This window comes from Lathamus discolor, chromosome 5 (assembly GCF_037157495.1).
Source record: "Lathamus discolor isolate bLatDis1 chromosome 5, bLatDis1.hap1, whole genome shotgun sequence".
Lineage (NCBI taxonomy): Eukaryota > Metazoa > Chordata > Aves > Psittaciformes > Psittacidae > Lathamus > Lathamus discolor.
In genome coordinates, this window is record NC_088888.1 from 19984572 (window position 1) to 20004519 (window position 19948).

Here is a 19948-nt window from a genome sequence, read left to right on the forward strand (position 1 = left end):
ATTGGTGTTTGTCTCTTTCTGGATTTGAAGGGGTGCACGTTCACAAGTGGCTTCTACAGCAATAAAACTTTGAGTCAGGAAATGAGAGTCTCACTTTGCTGGTTAGCCAGAGTGCTGCCTTGCTGTGCTGAATGTGTGGAATGATGGCTCAGTACACTGTTGGGGTACATCACAGACTCCTCCTTTATAAGGGCATAACTTTCCTTCATGTCTAGCTAGAAATTTTATGTGGATATAACTTTAAGCACATACATCGCTGTCCACTGCTCATTGTGATTTAGATCTAACTAACTACAAAAGCATGTCTCTAGAAAGAGGACAGATTTTAGTCTTCACAGTATACAATGTGCTGGGTGTCTCTGTGATGGTGTTGAATATGACTTTAATGCAAACTGGATAAATCTCATGGCAGACTTGTATTAGAACTTGGTGAAATGCCTCATCATGATGTGATCAAAGTAGGTAAGATTGTCTTGATAAAATGGTCACTTGAAAAAAGTCGCTCAGAGGAAAGCTGACCTTAAGGTGATGAGGGAATAAACCCATGGGAAATACATTTATCTTGCACTAGAACAATGTGAATAACAAACTGGCATTACATCTCTTACAGAATTCCCTACCAAATCCTGAACCAACTCCTGACTTAAGTCTGGTGCATTCTAAAGATAATTTGGTTCTTGCCAAATTATCTGTCTATATAATTAGCAATGGAAAGGACTATTAAAACATTGATGAGTAAGTGCAAATTAAAGGAGATCCAACCACTGTGAGAAAGCATTATAAATAAGTTGTAAAAATCTTAAATTTTAGCAGGGACAGGAGCAAAACGTTTTTGAAATATTTGGCAAACGTGCCTTCTAAACCACTTCAGAAACTTTTCTCATGTCTATGTATGCATATATATATATATATATATATATATATACACACACAAACTCATAAGCATAACTAAGTAGTATAAAAAAGAGTTTTCTGTTATGTTACTCTGCTTATTTTTCTACATTCCTGTTTTTAATTTAATTCTGTATAAATCTGTAACAACCTGGTGGAATTCTTTTCGTGGGTTTTTTTTATGTGTCCATCACTTCTGGTCTTCTGCTAAGCAGAGGGGTAAGAGGAAAAAAGAGCAGACTCATATCAAGCTTTTTTGGTAGCCACCAGAAACAAATGTGGCCCCACAAAAGGGACCGTACCTTTTCTACAGATAACTGTAGACAGATAAGTCTCACTGTAATACAGTGATAAAACAAGTGGAAGAAAACCAACTGCAGGCTCTTAACTTGTATAACAGAGCTGCTTGTTCATAAACACAGGAGATGAGGCATTTGTTTGGGTTGTGCCAAAATAAATTTGGAATGATTTGGTTTACTCAGTTAATTTAGAAATTATCTTAAGAAGGACAGCAAGAAAGAAACAAATTTGGGATAAGGAAGAAAAAAAAAAAGCTCTTGACAAGTGCACAATTTTGTATTGACAACATGTATTGAGACTAATGTTTCTCTTAAATCTTGGTAAAATTGTGGTTCCATTTCCATGGAACCTTTTTCTCTAGAGAAGAATTTGTAATGGTGCTGGTGAGTTTACTTTCTAGATGGATAAGGTTTTTCTGGTACAAACCAAAATGCCTTCAGGACATGAATATATGTTGGTATAACATATGTACTTCTATTGATTAACATTAAATACTGTGCACTGCTTCTGGAAATTTAGTCAACCAGTTCAAGAAGAAGTATTAAAAATCTATTAGCAACTGGTTGCATATTGTCATTCTGGCAAGTCTTCCTGCCAGGCGTTAAGATGTACCATCCTCAGCTGTCTTCTGTTGACTGTTGTCCTAAGGTAGTTGCTCCCAGAATAGGTGTTTTGCCTCAGGCATTCAGCCATTCCAGTAATGCCTGCAGCTTAGTTTACAAGCTTACAGTCCTGTAAGTGTTAAAAAAGAAAAACTATTGAAGATTGACTTCAAACTGAAAGGAGTTTTTGTTTTGTTTTATAAAGGTTTTATCCCAATACTATAATTTGATAGGGAATATGCACTGTTAACTAGTGTTGGTCTGCCTGGGTAGTATGTATTCTGAAAATTCTAGAAATTAAAAGCAGTTGACTAATTGGTGACTCATGGGTTTCAAGGGTAGGACCCAGAAAAAAACACTTTAGTGCCTAGGCTTTAGAAAATCTGTCCACAGCTTTGAAAGTGTAAATGGAGTTCATGGTCTGCTTATAATTAGGAATCATGAAATAGTTTGAAAAGGCTCTAGTATACTACCCCACCTTGTTCAACTAGTGTGGCTTTCTTACAGCATGTGCTGATTCTGATTTCTTCCACTATGCTACTTAAAGTTCCGCAGCAGGTGACTCTCCTGATTCAGTGATGTATAGTGTGCCTGTTAGTTACCTTCTTCAGTCCCAATCAATACATGTTATTGAAACGGTCAGTTGGTCTCTTAAGTCCTTGAGTTCTCCTTAAATAAGACAAGTTAGCATGTTCCTTTTAAAAACAAACCCAAAAAAAGAAGTTTTATTTTTACACTACTGATGTTGTAAGCCCTTCAGGTTCTATACTATAGTATGAGTGAAAAAATAGGCATTTTGTTGGTGTGCTACATTTGGTCTCTTCTTTCATACGTACCTGTACTGTGGTTAAAGAAGAAAGAAGAATATGAGGTAAGAAAGCCACATTAGTTGAACAGTTGAAGATGCAATTTTTAATTGTCTTGCATACACAAGAGATGCATGCCCTAGCTGAGACTATCTTATTTCTAATTCTGTCTCTTTCAGTACCTTTAGGGAAGAAATTTGCTCTTTGAGTCTTTTTTTTTTTTTTATCAGCAAATGAAGATAATAGCTACCTACCTGCCCGATGTTCAAGGAAACATTTTTGAAGGTTAAAGAAGCTCTACCTTTACTAATCAAAGTTCTTTATTTACAGTGTTCTTATTTATCCAGTCTCACAGGATTTGATTTGAAGTCAAAATGTTACAGCTTCTCCAGGGCTGTGTGCTTAGAAAGCTCCTGCTGGTTGGCAGAGGGCTGGAGCAGTTTGTTCGCAAAAGGAGAGGTACTGCCTAGATACTGCATTCCCCATCAAAGTGAATCAAACACATTTGTCCATATGTTAACAAATAGCTTTTCAAGTAAGTACTGATTTTACTAATATGCTTGATATTTGAAGTAAACAAGAGAAGGCCCAAAACCATGGCATAGTAATCTGACAAATCCCAAAGGAACATTATAAGTTAGGTAAACTGATCATCAAGTAAGGCTTAGATAGCATGGAATGATGGCCAGTAAATTTTGTTGGTGAAAATATAAATTCTTCATAGGAAGAACTAGAGGAAAAATATCACACCAATTGCTGCATCAGAATTGGGAGGACAAAATGGATATGTAAAGGAATTGTCAAAATTTACCTCAAAAAATCAGGATTTTTTTTCCAGGAACTACAGCTGGTTCACACACAAACTAAAGGGGAAGGATGTAAGGGTAGGTATAAGTGTTTATTTTCCTTCATGGGATAAATATGGGATAAATAGAGCTCTGAATGGAGCTCTGTTTCCCTTTAGTTAGAAGAAGAATTATTCTTGACATAGATTGTAGGAGGTCACAGGAATAGAAAGCTTGTGTGGATCAGAATGTGTAATCTAAGAGACCCTGGACATAAGGTATAAATAGGGGATAATGATATAAATTTCATTTAGGTTTAAGAGAGCTGCTTCTCTCTAGTGATGTGACCGGCAAGCCTAGGTGATGTCAGACTGTGGATCAATACAGTGCAACCTCTAGAAAGCTATTTAAACCCAAGACATAAATAATACAATTCAGGAAATATACTGAAAGGCAGACTTGGAGTAATATTCAGCATGTGGTGATTCAAAGTCAAAATACATTCAGGATTCAGGAGAACAGAATTAATACAACACGTACAGTATGTTGGTATAGACTTTCATTATTCATTCCAGTTCTTTATTAGTAGCTTTATCTTTCATGCATTTTCATTGGGCTAAACAAAATGATACACATACATTATTGAATCACTCAGTATTGCTTGCTATTTTAATTAAGTTACTGGGTACATGTGGGCTTTTAATTAAATCTTCAGCTTTTGGCAGAAGTGTATTAGCTCAGGTGGCCCTGCTGTAGAGAGAATTCTAGAAGTATTAATACCTTGTTCTTTTAAAAACGTCAAACACTGCACAAGGCCCTGTATTGGTGTTAGGAAAGCTCTGTCATCCACCTGCCCTTTCTCAAGAGACTTTTTCTAAGATTTCACACTACTCAAATCTAAATGTCTGGGTAGGAAACAAATACTTCTTTATATGCTGGTATAGCCTATGGAGAACCTAATTTTATAGTGTTACCTGTTACGGTTTATCTCTGCTTTATTAGGTGTCTATTCTTGGACGCTACATTTTTGGCGTAATTCTGCTTTTTTACAACATGTCCTGTCCTTTGGATTCATTCTCTCGCATCCTATGGGATATAACCTTGTGAAACCAAGAACAATATGGGAGATGCAGTGTTGTTTCAGTATGTTCTCAGCCCTGCAAATGTGGCAGTGAACATTTCTTTTACAAGTGTAGCAGTAATATTAATTTCTCCTGAATATAACATTACAAGATCACATGATTATTCAAAAAAGCAAACACTTTTCACCTACTTAAAGTCTAAATTTTTCCCTTTGAACCTAGCTTTCCCTCTCCCTCAAGTTAGTTGTACACTGGTGTTCACTCTCTGGCACCACTACTGATGCTGCAAGTTGATGGGAGCAAAATTTGTTAAGTGTTTTTTGGTTGTGGGTTTTTTTGGTTTTTTTTTTTTTTTAATCTCTTGTTAAATTAACTTTTGTTTCAGTTATATTGAGAAAGCATGTAACATTAAAATGTAAATTTCTATGAAGGTACATCTATAAGCATAGATGAACTGGGATCATACCCCAGTTCCACAGGTGTTTCACCAGTTGTGCTAGCTGGTAAGTCAGCTTGTAGTGTCTCAACTGCTGCTTTTGCCTGACTGCTGTGGGCTGCAACTTATGAGGAAAATGTATAAAGTTGGGAGTCTACATATGAAATGTGTAGGTTAGTAACTTCTGAGGTATAAAGCAGTTTAAAAGTGAGTATTGATTGCATGCTGTGCCCATGGAGGTAATCATGTACCACCTGGGTTGCTGCATTAGACTGCCTCTGATAGATGTTGGCCTCAACTCCTGGATCCAGAGTGGGGTGAAGAAGTTGTGATAAATTCTTATGTGCATGTGTTCTGTAGAGCAAGAAAATTATTTGGTCCAAACCAGAAGATTTAACCCCATTTATTTTGTGGTACATGGCAGAACTGTGGTATGATCCTGACTGAGACCTACAGTATTTAGTAAGGCGTGGCCCACAGCAAATTTTGAATGCTTCTAGAACTTTTATTTTATTATTATTCTTTTTATTGCTATTACAAAGCAATTAACTTTGCTGTCTGTATCACTTTGTTCAATGCAGGCTCCTTGAAATTCAGAAATCATTTCCTGAAAACCTCAGTTCTGTTCCTGAAGAGGCTCCCTCCTTTTGTGGAGTTGGTATCTACTAGAGCAAAAACAGGACTTGAACCTAGGACACTGCCATATCTTAATTTTTTCCCATTCCAAATACACTGTCTTCAAAGAAACAGGAGGAAACTGTTTCTTTTGAGTTCTTCTTAGTTCTAAGTCAAGGAGTAGAATAGTGTCTTATGTAGAACCTCCTTGAGGATTGTTGATTAAAAAAAAAAAAAAACACCCTAAAAAATCAGTATGTGCTCTGCCCTCAAGTGATACAAATTCTCTGTTCAAAATTTGTGTCACATTTAATGTAGGAGAAGACAGTTTGACAGCTTTCTGTGCAAGTAATAAGATAAATAGCAGAGTGAATGTGAAATATGGATAGCACAAATAGGGATAAAACATAGTTTGTTTGCAGAGTCTCCACAGTGCAAAACCACATCTCTTTTGTGCTCCCTAAAGCAGCTTCCCAGGCTTATGATCTTCAAGAAAACAGAAGACCCTTTGAAACACAGGTTATACGTGGCTGAACTTGGAAATACAAAGTCTTCACCTTGCAGTCTAAAGAATTTTTGCAGAATCTTTTAACCACACCTGTTCTGTGGCTGTTACACAATTAAGATGGTATCATCTTTATCTTGTATGCAACTTTTTCCATTCATTTCCTGGGCAGTTTTTTTTCACTAATAGCTTTTTTGTCTCAAATGCCTGCTCATACATACTGCTTTACACTGTTTGTGGTAGACAGCAAAGTAGAGAATGGAAAGAAAAATATTGTTGTTCCCTTCTTTTCTCCTAAGCATAAACCCTACAGTAGAATTACTGAATGAATCTACAGCATCTCTGAAGCATCCTGACTCTCAGACATAAAATTTTATGTAGAGTCAGAGATGTCACAGAGCTGTGTTCCTAGCATGAAACCTGAGATTCTGACTGATTTAAGAGCAGGATGGAAGTCCCATTGGCATGTCCAGACCTGGGAACAGGTTAGCAGATTTAAAGAAACATTTTAATGTGTCTTATACCACTGCTTTTCTTTTCCTCTTTTTGATTCAGTTATTGATAGTTTTAGTAGTCTAAGTAAGTTTAGACAATCTATATAAAGAAGAAAATATTGAAGGGCAAGTTGCAGTGACCATAGCAAATTACTAGAAAAATAAGAAAAGTACATTTCTTTCTGCTGTGCATTTTGTGAATCTATTGCAACTGTGCTGTTTGTGAAGGAACATAGAACTGAAATGCCTTGAGAGGGCAACTTTTAAGATACTGTACATTAATATTTAGAGACTTCTAAGTTTGACCACTTAGAGTTTAACATTCCCCATCCACTTTTCTTCAAATGGAAATGATAGAAAGACCATCTTAGCTACAGGGGTTTTCTGAGTTTTAATAAATACATCTATTTGGTTGAAAAGCTTCACCACAATGTGGCTTACTCTTTTCTTCCCTTGGGAATGAATGACAAGATTTCTAGCCAAGTTATTCCAAACTACTTAGCACTTAATCAAAGTTGATGACATTTTGCAGAGCTGAAAAGGGGAAACAGGAGAATAGTTTAGTTTGCTTATTTCCAAAAGCTTGTTCAGCTTGTTGGGATTTGGTTTGGTTTTATAGAAAACGTCAGTAAAACTTAATGTTCCTGAGTTGTGTTATGAAAGCTGACAATGCCAATGCAGAGCATTCCCGACAGCAGAGAGAGAAGAGATAATTAGAGTTTATGCAAGAATGGAACTGTCTAGAGGGAGAATTGGTGCAAGATACCAGCACGCTAGAATATTTGTACTGCAAAATAGCAGTGCATGTAAGCTGCACTGGCAGTTTTGCTAGGCTGGACTGTAGTCCTTCTGTTGCTGGATGTTCTTTTTGAACAGTATCCAAAATACCAGGGGAGCAACCTGATTGATTACATTGAAATCCAGAGAGCAAGTATTTCCTGAGGTACTCAACATACAAGTGTTATATCTTGGTAGCTGTTTGTTCTACTCTTTACATTTATTTCTTCCTATATCATGTCTTGAAAAAATATTTCCTTCCCACACTTTTTAAATAGCTTTGTTGTTAGTATCATTTACCAGACATTACATTATCTTCGCAGTTGGAAGGGATGGGGGAGATGCATGTGTTGTTTTGGGGATTACTGGATATTTTGTTGAATGTTGTCCAATTATTCTGAACAGTGCTGCAGCAGCACATTATCATGGTATGAGCTGATCTTCTCTGCTGCCTAATCTGCCTGCTTGTGCTGTGTTGTATGATGTTTTGTAGATATATTCACCTTTTAAAGATATGTTGAAGTCGGTTCTTGCACAGAAATCTGCATATAAACTCACACATACCTTGTTTAGCAGTACACCTTTGGGGGAGAATTTTTGTAGCACCTTCATCTCTTGAGGTTGCAAGGTATTGTTAAGTTCTGTTTGAACCTCTGTTGATTAACATTTCAAATTAGTCAGAAAGGTAAAATTTCTTGTGAAGTACATGAAGAAGTCAAAATACACAGAACAAAATTCTGCACAGGAACAAGTGTATGTCATTATCAAGGCTACTTTGAATAGGCTTGGTATAGGGGATCTATACCAACACAAATTGTTTATCAAATACAATTAAAAATCTGGAAATGGCAGAAGCTGCAAATCCTGACAATTTTGCCAGAATTAAAATGATAAGTATCATTAAAATGATAAATACTAGTGGGCAGGTAAGATGACTCTAAAGTGTCAGAAGCTCTGATTTTTTTATGGTAATATTGACTTCACTTTCTTTTACCTACCAATGGGAGCTTCTTTGAATGTATCAGGAGAGGTCACTGCAGTATATAAAGCTAAACTTTTGGAGCAGTTCATGCATGCAATGAAAACGTAATTGTCTAGCTTGAACAAGTAAGATGATTGATGGTACTTGGTAATGAAGGGCTTTGTCTTTTCATTTCAACAATGACATTTGAATGGCTTAGCTTTTAGAAATGCAAAAATGTACCTCTGCATAAGCAAGGTTCCGTTTTCTTCAGTAGACAAAACTGCTGTATAAGCCATATGATGTGTTCGTTGTATGGCAAAGTCCAGAAGTGCTCACTATTCTGAAAAAAAACAAAAGTATGAATATGTTGACTATCAGGGTAATTGTGGCAACATAGAATCATAGAATAGTTAGGGTTGGAAAGGACCTCAAGATCATCTAGTTCCAACCCCCCTGCCATGGGCAGGGACACCTCACACTAAATCATCCCACCCAAGGCTTCATCCAACCTGGCCTTGAACACCGCCAGGGATGGAGCACTCACAACCTCCCTGGGCAACCCATTCCAGTGCCTCACCACCCTAACAGGAAAGAATTTCCTCCTTACATCCAATCTAAACTTCCCGTTTAAGTTTTAACCCGTTACCCCTTGTCCTGTCACTACAGTCCCTGACGAAGCATCCCCAGCATCCCTATAGGCCCCCTTCAGGTACTGGAAGGCTGCTATGAGGTCCCCACGCAGCCTTCTCTTCTCCAGGCTGAACAGCCCCAACTTCCTCAGCCTGTCTTCATACGGGAGGTGCTCCAGTCCCCTGATCATCCTCGTGGCCCTCCTCTGGACTTGTTCCAACAGTTCCATGTCCTTTTTATGTTGAGGACACCAGAACTGCACACAATACTCCAGGTGAGGTCTCACAAGAGCAGAGTAGAGGGGCAGGATCATCTCCTTCTACCTGCTGGTCACGCTCCTTTTGATGCAGCCCAGGATACAGTTGGCTTTCTGGGCTGCGAGCGCACACTGCCAGCTCATGTTCATTTTCTCATCAACCAACACCCCCAAGTCCTTCTCTGCAGGGCTGCTCTGAATCTCTTCTTTGCCCAGTCTGTAGCTGTGCCTGGGATTGCTTCGACCCAGGTGCAGGACCTTGCACTTGGCATGGTTGAACTTCATAAGGTTGGCATCAGCCCACCTCACAAGTGTGTCAAGGTCTCTCTGGACGGCATCCCTTCCCTCCAGGGTATCAACCGAACCACACAGCTTGGTGTCATCAGCAAACTTGCTGAGGGCGCACTCAATCCCACTGTCCATGTCAGCAATGAAGATGTTGAACAAGACCGGTCCCAACACCGATCCCTGAGGGACACCACTCATTACTAGTCTCCAGCAGGACATCGAGCCATTGACTACAACTCTTTGTGTGCGGCCATCCAGCCAGTTCTTTATCCACAGAGTGGTCCATCCATCAAATTGATATCTCTCCAATTTAGAGAGAAGGATGTTATGCAAATGCTTTTTAGATAATATACATCAAGATGTTTCAAATAGGGAAACTTTTGAAAGTTTTCAAGTCACTTTTCAGAACATGTTCACAAACAAACCAAACAAATCTGTCATCTTTTAGCAGCTTTCTGAATGTCTTGTCTATCAGGACCAGAATCTCAGGGTAGGAGAAAAGGGAGCTTCCTTTCTATCACGGTGCAATTCACGTAACAGGGATCATTATTATATATTTTAAGTCACATTGTGATGATCTCCAGCAGTACATCAGAGGAGTCTGGGACTCCATGCCTGCCCAAGGACATCCACTGGAGCAGTCCCACCAGTGCCACTGTGCTTTCCCATCAGTAGTTTGCAGTAATCCAAATATTGGGCATTTGTGACATGTTCCAGAAAGTCATGGAACCACATGGACCAATTCCTGTTGACAAACAAGCAAAAAGAAATTTTTTAAAAACAGGGATCCTCCAAAATCACAATTTGGCTTTTGGGTTGTGGATTATTATGCCATTTAGTTGAATTGTTTGTGATGCTTCATATACCATTTTATTGGTACTTTAGTAGCTTACTGGTTTCAGAATTTTAAGACAAAGTTAAGAATTAAATGTAGGTTTTAGCTAAAATATTTGCTTATTGTCATTCCATACTCCCATCTATCCAGTGCTCTTGAATGTAATGATAAGGAAAATGCAGTTCTTTTTCATCATCGCCCCCACACAGCAAACTGTAGGTCTGTGGTATCTTCTGGTCTTGAAAATAGAAGATTATTTTGTTTTCTGTCTTCTCCAACTGCCTTTTCTCAATAGATTCCTCAGGAATGATGAAAGCAACCTCACAGTTGCTTGTGTGTGATCTTAAACTTCCTCTGAATGACTCATCTTTATGGGTACAAGTAAAGCAGAGATAGTACAGTGCTTTATGGCTTTAGCCATTTTATGTTCTAGTGATAAAATGGAAGTGAATTTTTGATGATAAGTTGTGCAATAGTTTCTGGGGTGCTTAGAGGAGCTCGGAGGTTTTGAGATACTTCAGAATGGAAATTTTCAAGAAGTTTGCATTACAGGCCTGAGGAGTAGGTGATTCACAGTTTACTTCTAACATCAGAAAACAACAATTGCAATGGTGTGAGATGTATTATTATATTTACTGGACTGAAATCATCTATGCTTGGAGTAGATGTCTGGTGTATTTTTGGTTGATGACTAGGGAAACTAACTTTAGCTGGCAGATGGATTCCCTTTTCCCATGCTCTTTCCCCTAGCATAATGTTACTGTCTTCTAGATACAGTGTGCTAAAAGAAGCATTTCTGCAGTAAAATCTTTCAGGGAAGACAGCCTGTATTTGATATCTTCCCATAACGAACCTGACTGTAAATACACACAAGAGTTCATTTATCTAACTTGCTTTATAACCATAAAAGCAGAGTTCTCAGGAGAAAAGTTTGACCTCTAAATATGCATCGGCTTTAAGAAACAAAATAGAAGTAAATATATTGGCCTACTGCCCCAGTGTATGTAAGTTAATTATATAACTGTTGTAAAACCTGATGGTCTGGATACAACATGAAGTGCTTGTGCAGGTGCAGACCACAGAATGTCCACTCTGATTTCCAGACCAGTGAAGAAGCAAGGAGTGAATATAGCAGGAATAACTTACTTGAATTATACCCATTCTGAAGTAATCAGAACTGCTGTTACTCAATTAACTACTATATAGCAGTATTCAAGTTGTTTAAATTTAAAATAAAACCTACAAAAATACAAGTTTCAATCTTTAAAGTGACTTTGGCATTTGGAGCAGTTTTGGGACTAAAGATCTGAAGTCTCTTTTTGGAAATGAGACTTGCAGAAGATCTGCATTGCAAAGAGAATAAACCCCCTCCATAAGAACAGCCAATATACAAAACTATTTTAGTATTGTTCAAAATGTGCTTAGGTATTCTTCCATTAGGTATTATCAGTTCTAATCAGCAGATACATGAATAACAGTTTTAGATTATTTAGTTGCTGAATTCAGAAATACTTTTTCCATTGTCTAGGAAAATGAAAATCACATGGCATTCTTTGTGGACAGTTACTGAAATGCTGTTCAAGAATGCATAAGTATATAACTGACAAACAAAAAAAAATGTTTAATCTGGAATAAATACAGCAAATGCTACAGATTTTCCTACATTAAAACAGGTGCTCCTTAAGAACTAAAATGTGTTCAAAAAAAGACATGAAGATATGGGAAAGCACAGAATAGATTGTACTGGGGGGGGGGGGGGAAGATGGGGGATGGGGAGTGGCAGAGTGGAAAGGACCACTATGAAGTTATACTGGTCTACGGAAGGCAGGAAGCTTTGTAGAAGGTGAGGAGATGGGCAATTGAAAGTGATGAATCATGTTGTATATTTATTTTCTTATTAGACTTACAGAATTGTCTTGCTGGAGCTGTGTGGAACACTGTACACATGTCCAAGAGCTCTTTTATGTAACATTAAACAGCATTTATACATATGCTTGTTAACCATGTGGAGAGGATCTGTAAAACCATCAGGATTTAAAACCAGTTTTTACGTACAGTGATCTGAAACAACTTCAGCACAGTCCATATCCACAGGGTTTCTTGCATCTGTTCTTAATGGTCCATTGCAGATAAGATGAAGAACTTGATTTCTGAGCTCATCTAGTCAGGTATTTTATGTATTCTTGTGCCTGTAGTGGATGTTGGTTCAGTAATTTGAAGTTTTGTTTCAAGAAATAAGGGAAGTCTTCACTCCATGCTTTCTGTAAGAGAGAACTGAGTGAAATGCCTGTTCAGTATTGAAGCCATAGTTCAAGGATGTTTTCTTTTTAACAAAGAGACCTTGAATTTTTGGCACCTCAAAATATTTATTATACTGGATTTTGTGGTATGATCCAGATTGAGACTGAAGTGGAAGCAATGATCACAAGGGTGAGATATCTATCAATGCAATCTGCATCCTTCCATCCATATTTCTGAATAGCATATACCAATGAAGAAAACCTATCTTTTTTTTGCTTTGTTACTAATACTGGGTTTCAAAGCCAGACACAGATAATAGACATGGCTTTTCACAGCTGGTGCTGTTAAAACACAGAGCAAAGATAAATAATTTTTTCTTCACTTTTTTTTTCCTTTTTTTTTTTTTTTAATAATTCCATGTGTGATACTCTCTCCTTTTCTGTTTCTTAACAATCATGCTAACATAAAGGTAGCCTGCTGTTGTCTCTCACAATTGATGTTTTATAGTCCGGGAGCTTAAAATACATAACGCATATTTATATATATGTGTATTAGGCACAAACACACTCTCAATTACTCGCTCTTTTTTATGCTTTTCCATCTCAAAAATCAACATTTTGTGGATTTAATATCTTCTGAGCATTCAAGGAGCAGCAGTAATGTAAAGCATTCAGTTAGAGACAGAGTGATGTTCCTTGCATCGTCAGGCAGGAAAAATATTGCAGCATAGGCAATATCATACTTGGTTTCATATACAGTGGACTACATGAGCCCTGTAACTGTGTGACTTTTCCCCCTACTATATCATCTTAATACTACTTACCGCTATGTAACATTCACTTTAGAGGCAGGAAATTTGAGGCAGTTTCTTTACTGTTATAAAGAGCTAGGGACAAATAATAAAATAAGTTTATTTTCTTTGTAGACTAGAAGATGCCCTCCTCACCTGTAGGAAGAAGTATTTACATGTGTTTCTGAGTCATGTGCTCCCTGGAAAACTGAATAATATTGACTAGCTTTAGACAAAGAGACAGTAACCTTCATCTTTTCAGCTACAGAGCAAGATGATGTGGCAGGACATGTCCCTATGTCAAATGCCTGCTCACTCCCTGTGGTTAGTGTCAGAACAGCTCATGAAGAGAAGCTTCTGAAAACTGGCATAGTAGTGGAGCCATGAACTTTCCTGCAGTTACTGCCAACTTGGGGTGCTGGCAGTAAGGAGAAAGCAAGGTGCTTACATTTAACAGATCTGACTGAATGCCTGCTTGGGAGCTCAACCCGCAATACCATAGGCATGAATTTCAGAAATGACAGCCAGCTGCAAATAAAGTAGAAAAGATTTCAGAGAAGGTGATTAGCTTCTTCTTTTTGCAAAATTAGCTTTGTTACTGTGTGGGCATACCTACATTAGGTGATTTGGGGCACTTCCTCTCTGAGACAACAGAAAAAAACCCACAAACTCAAAGCTAGTATGACTTGAGCTTTGGTACTATGTTAATAAATACTCAAGAAAATGCAGTAAGTAATCAGATGATTATTAACACCCTGTAAGGAAGATAGGTAAGTAAAAACTTAAAGCTGGCATTAATTTCTGAGAACTGCGTAATCCTCTGGTAAGTAATCCTTCATTTCTGATTCAGGTAAGATTCTGCCACTTTAACCAAGTCCCTAACTGTATTTTTTTTCTTCTCCCTTTCCATGGTAGGTTATGTGTTCTGTATGTTACATCGCCTGCCTGAACAACATGACTGCACATTTGACCACATGGGACGTGGGCGTGAGGAAGCCATTATGAAAATGGTGAAACTGGATCGGAAAGTAGGGAGATCTTGCCAACGCATTGGCGAAGGATGTTCCTGAGTGCAAGACTGCAACCAAATGCTGTTCTCTTAGTTCACTAATGTTAGCCTTATTTAGGACAAAGTCAGCCAGACACCTTGTACTAGGCAAGTTTCAGACTACAGCCAATCAGTTTCCTTTCTTTAGCCAGCTGTCCTGGTACTGTAGTTTAGGGGTTGATGGTGGTTGAAATTGATTTCTGGCTGGTTACTAAGGTGCCTGCTAGCCACCGTATAAAAATAAAACATGAAGAAATACTATTTTTGAGCATGGCTAGTGGATTTAAACAAAACAAAAAATCCAAAGGCTTCTGTTATTGCTGGAGTCACTCTAAAAGCCTTATGCTGGAAACATTCCAGCTGCAGAGTTAAAACAAATAGTTGTATAGAAGCTGGTGTAAAAGTTTGCTATGCACATGGCTTTCAGACAAACTGTTTAATGTGCAGCCTTTCACCTCTTCACTGCTAGTGAATCCTGAGGAGGTGAAATACTACTAAGAGCAGCAATTGCAGCTGCTTAAGCCCTGAAGACCTGACTGGTCACTCGTGCCTTCATCGCGTGTGGCTTTTGAGTTAGGCAGTGTCACCAGCATCAGGGATTCTGTTGGGGTAGGAACATCTTTCTGGTTCTTCCCAGGAAGCCAAAAAGAAAGGGGGACAGAGATTCTTATAAAATTTTTTATATCTATCTTAACTATAAATAACCTATCAGGGTTGTTTGGGTTTTTTTGTTTATTTGTTTGGTTTGGGGGGGGTTGTTTGTTTGTGGGTTTTTTTCTTGGTGGTTTTTTTTTGTTTGTTTTTTGTTGGGTTTTTTTTTTGTTTTGTTGGGGTTTTTGTTTTTTTTTTTTTTGTTGGTTTTTTTCTTTCTTTTCAGTTAAATTATGATCTCACTATAAAGCCAACTCCATCCCAGAGCAGTAAATGGTGCATACTTTTTACATGGCATCCACAGAGATAGTATGAGTTGTGTGAACGGATTCCACATACCTTGAGCAGTGCAGCCATTCCCACTGGCCAAAACCTGATTGGCTCTTGTTTGCCTTTTGCTAAGTGCAGGTATCTGATAATTGATCAAATAAGGCTAATTCACAGCACAGTAGCCATGGCTGGATTCTACAGACTGACTTTCTGTAGCTAGACTTATATATTGGGGGGGGGGGGGAAAGGACATTTTGTAGCAAACAGAATTCAGTAACAGTATTGGGGAACAACCGGTAAAACATCCTTTATCAGATCGAGTTTGTGTTCCTCGCTTCCAGAGTGTCAATGAGATAATCAAGTGGGCTCCATCAGCCCTCTTTCTATGCAGCTGAACGCGCCCATGAAAATCTCTGCCCGCGTCTATTGCAAAGCAAGTATAGCAAGTGAATGTGAAAAGCATTACATGGAGTAGAGTGTTTTGGATTTGGTTAGACCTATGGTTCTATATTACAGTACGTCACATTGAGCTAAGCTGAACTGAATTGCACCAGTCTTGTCAGTTTGGAAACAAAAAAGCAAACATTGTAATTGGCACATCTGCTGCTGCACACATGTTTTATGCAGGTAAAAAGGATTTGTACTGGTGTGGCCCAGCTTAATCCTGAATGAATTCAGCTTCTCAGCCTATTAGTAAGGTGTTAACAATCAGGTAAATATGTAAGAAAGCCTGAGGGAGGGAAAGATTTTGTCTCGTCCTCAAATCCTGGGCAGGTATAAAACATCAGAGGGGTGAAGTAACGTATCACTTGGAAAAACCCCAGAGTTTTGGGAGTAAGCTTGGATGAGTCATCTTCCATTCTACTTGTTACAGGTAACTAACTCCTTATAGGCCAAATCAGATTGTTACTTTGGTAGCCAGCTAGGAGCATTTAACAAGGAGACAACTAATTTAAATAAAAATATTATATGTTTGCATCTCCAGACACACTCAGCATCTGACTGCATTCTTGTTAATTAACCATAGAGCAAATCAGAAGTGCCCCATCATATCATTATAAACTATCCAGAAGGCAAGCTGGTTTCTTATTATTGATATTAGTCAAGAAAATAAAACCAGCACCAAAATCTTCCGTAATGTGCTGCATTTTCAGGCAGTGGTCTTGGTGAGAGGGGCTGTCCAAGGATATTATTTACATTTGCCATGAGGAGTTTAAGCAAACATGGGTTTTGGAGGCTGCTGTGATACGCACTTTCTTTTCCTACAAAATCCTACCATAGCATTTTGATGGGCATTGTGATTGACACATAAGACTTTTCTGCATTAATACTGAAGATGCTATTTTGTTCCTCCTTAATACTCTCTTTAATCTCATTACAAATGCACAGATAGTTTCAAGGTGGCTCTTGAGAGAACACTACTTAAAAGTTCATGTAAATTATGGACAATGTTCACTTTAAAAAAAAAGTTGGGGAGGGGGTTGTTCCTTTGCAGTATCTGTTCTGTGAAGTTTGTTAAACGTAAAAGAAAGCTTAAGTTCTTGTATCTTAAAAGAAGACCTTATTTAACCCTTTTGTGTTCTAGATTTACTTACACATGTAGCCTAGAGCTCAGTTTTAGTTTAACATTGTGAAAATATTAAAAGGATCTTGTAACTTTATTCTTTTTCCTCATGCTAAAAAAATTAAACCAATCAGATTAAAGTTTGAATTCCTTTCTGCCTATTCCAACAGGTCTTGCTATTTTGCACCTTTTCTCCTGCAGGTTTATTTAAGAAATACAAATGGGGAAAATACACACATTAGGTCACTAACTTCAGACTGAATTTACAGCTGATGAAGGTGGACAGTATTTTCTGCCAGTTTGGAAGGGGAAAGTAATCTCTCTGCTGGGTTCAAGTTTAGTCATTTATTTTGTAAGCAAATCTGGCTAAATCTACAGTAGCCAGTTTGGTCAATTTAATTTTGAGGTTAGATACATTCATCAAATGAACTGTTTTCATTTGATGCATACTGTACACTATATCATTGTCATCAGAGTTTTAATGTCTTAAATGTTCTTTCATCCATTTTGACAACTTTAGCTATATTGCAAATCATAATGGGCTGTATTAAAAATGGATAAGTAGAGGAATAACTTGTTTCTTCATCATTTAGATGCTAGAAATACAAGGTTCATTAAAGGACTGTATTAGAGGGAGAGAGAATATCACGGTAATTATTTAAAAACAATTTTGAAAATTGTTGGGTATTGAAATTGGGCCTGATTCATGGTATACGTACACACTCCCCCCCCCAAATCCATATGGTATTTTCGGTTATCAAACTGTGATTCTTGAACAAGATGTCTGTGTTAAGTAAAGGTAAGTTACATAAAACAACTGTGCCTTTGCATCAAGTTTTCAGGCCTATAGCTGGGTGTGAGCCAAGGCTTCAAAAAAGAGCAAGAACTGCCATGAAGGTTGCTATGCCAATGCCTGTCCTTACCTTCATTGGTTTCTGTTTTGAAACAGTTTAGTGTCTTCAATGAGAACCGATGTAACTGTAAACTGAGGTACCTGAGAACATGAACTCCTCTTCAGTAGTGCAGAGGCAACACCCTCAGAAGAGTCCTGGTGCAATTATAGCAGCCTGAAAGTAATATTAAACTCTTTTATCTACTCCATGGAAGGTGAAAAATACATTCAAAACTTGAATTTTGCATGGCTTTCTTCTCTTGGATAAACTGTGGTCTCCTGGCCTCGTGAACACAATGTCCTGTTTATATTAACTTTGTACTCGTGGTGTTTAGTTCATTCTACAGTCATAGCAGTTCCTTCTGTGACTATGCTATAGCTTAGATATAAGTCTCTAAAGGATAAAAGCACTTTTTTAAAATCTTACAATAACTATTTCAGTACAAAGACTCACCAAGGAAGAAAACTGATACTAACAGTGTTCATAAAAATAGAGGGTTTATACTCAAGAAATGCACCAGTGGAGTAATTGACGGCACCTATGCTCACAGTTGATGTGTACACAGTTAGGTGCCCAGACAAATGCATTAACTTTCTCTTTGTTGTAGTGTAGTTACTGAAATTGTCAGTCATTAGCAGAACAGCAAAGAGAAGGCCTAATCAAAAGTAATCTCTTAATGTCACAGTGAGATTGTGGGCAACGCATGCTGGAAATAAATTTGTATGCTCCTGAGAACTTTTGTACCTAGAAAACTAATGGCAATGTTTAAGACAACACTACTTTACTTAAAATGAACTGTATTTACTGTCAGCAGATGTTTATTTCATCACTTAAATACCTTATTAGAATTCTGCACACAGAACAAAAAGTAATGTAAGCAGCAGTAAACCATGGTTCAACACAAAGGCTGATGGGGCAGGATCTGCTGTGTAAGAATACAGGCCCTGTGTAACCAGTTCATAATCTTAGCTGAGACTGTACATACTTTGCTACACAAAGGAACACACTGGAAAAACTGCTAAAAAGTATTCACAATGCACACTTGACATGGTGAGCTTGTGCAGTAGTGGGCTGTCTCTCTCACTATCAGCAGCTTTTCCAGGAGAACAAACTTTAATGCTGCTGGAGTCACTCTTAAATAACAGTTACCAAATACATTAGTGATAAGGACATACTTTTCTTTCTCTTCCTAGTCTTGATTCATTTTTCTTTCTTTGTTGAGGCAATCAGCATGTGTAACTGGGCATTTGAAAGTAGTTCCACATGAATGTTGTTGTTTCTGACTTTTCAGTACACACTACAGAAAGGAAAAAAAAAAGGCATCAACTTTGTTCTTGCAAGCAGATTAAAATACTGGTGTATAGAAGTGATAACTTCATTGTGTATTTTACTACAGTGATACGCTGTTTCTTCAATTAACTGAAACTTAATGCTGACGTGATTTACTTGTTCTGGATGTTAGGCGGCTATGGGTTGTTTGAACTTCAGTTCTTTGATATTGTTCATATACACCTTCCCATAAACTCTGCATACCTCATCTTCCAATCTGAAGTTGAGTCAGGAGGAAAGAAGGTGTGAAAGCAGAAGGCAGAGAATGCAAATTGACAAGTGCTTATTGATCACATCCACCTTCCTCTTCAAGTCAGCTCAGATCAGATTATAAAATGGTAAAGAAAGACACAAATATTTACTTGCCAAACAGCACCAACTTTTTTGACTCAGTACTACAGAAAACTGTATCTTTGTGAATATACCTGTGTAGAGTTTGAGTCAGTTCTGCAACATATGTTACATGCAAAGTAATGAAACAGGACTGTCTAATTAGAAACCATTTTTGATGGATTATTTAGTAATAACTACATATTTTGCTACAGGACCTTCCTATTTTGCAATATGCTGCTATTTTCTTTGGAAGAAAAACAAGCAGAACTTTATAAGACTAACTGTAAATTATTTCAAATTTAGCACATGCATCTGAAGCAGTAGGAAAAGATAACTGAAATTTATATATAGTTTTTAAAGATTACTGCATCCTCAAGCAGGGATTTGTTCTTCAGATAGTAGCAAATGTTAATGGCAATGATTTAACCGTAAGCAGAATGTTCCTTTCTGCTAAGTTTGTGCGAAGCTAATAATATGCAACAGGATGCTGTGAGTTAATAACTTGTAGCACGGTGCAGTGACTGTGTAAGTAATGAGAATAAAATTACAGAGACTTACTCTTG

The 19948-nt window shown here is 37.7% G+C and overlaps 1 protein-coding gene across 2 annotated transcripts in view; it reads left to right on the forward strand.

Annotated features, from left to right (window-relative positions):
- The window catches only part of ZFAND3 (zinc finger AN1-type containing 3), a 142386-nt gene extending 122444 nt beyond the window's left edge, over positions 1–19942 (forward strand). For both annotated transcript variants that reach the window (XM_065680018.1, XM_065680019.1), the window contains exon 7: positions 14213–19942. In XM_065680018.1, coding sequence (XP_065536090.1) covers positions 14213–14367 — 155 coding nt within the window. In that variant the 3' untranslated portion in view covers positions 14368–19942. The remainder of the gene's footprint in view (positions 1–14212) is intronic.
- The last annotated feature ends 6 nt before the right edge of the window (positions 19943–19948 follow it).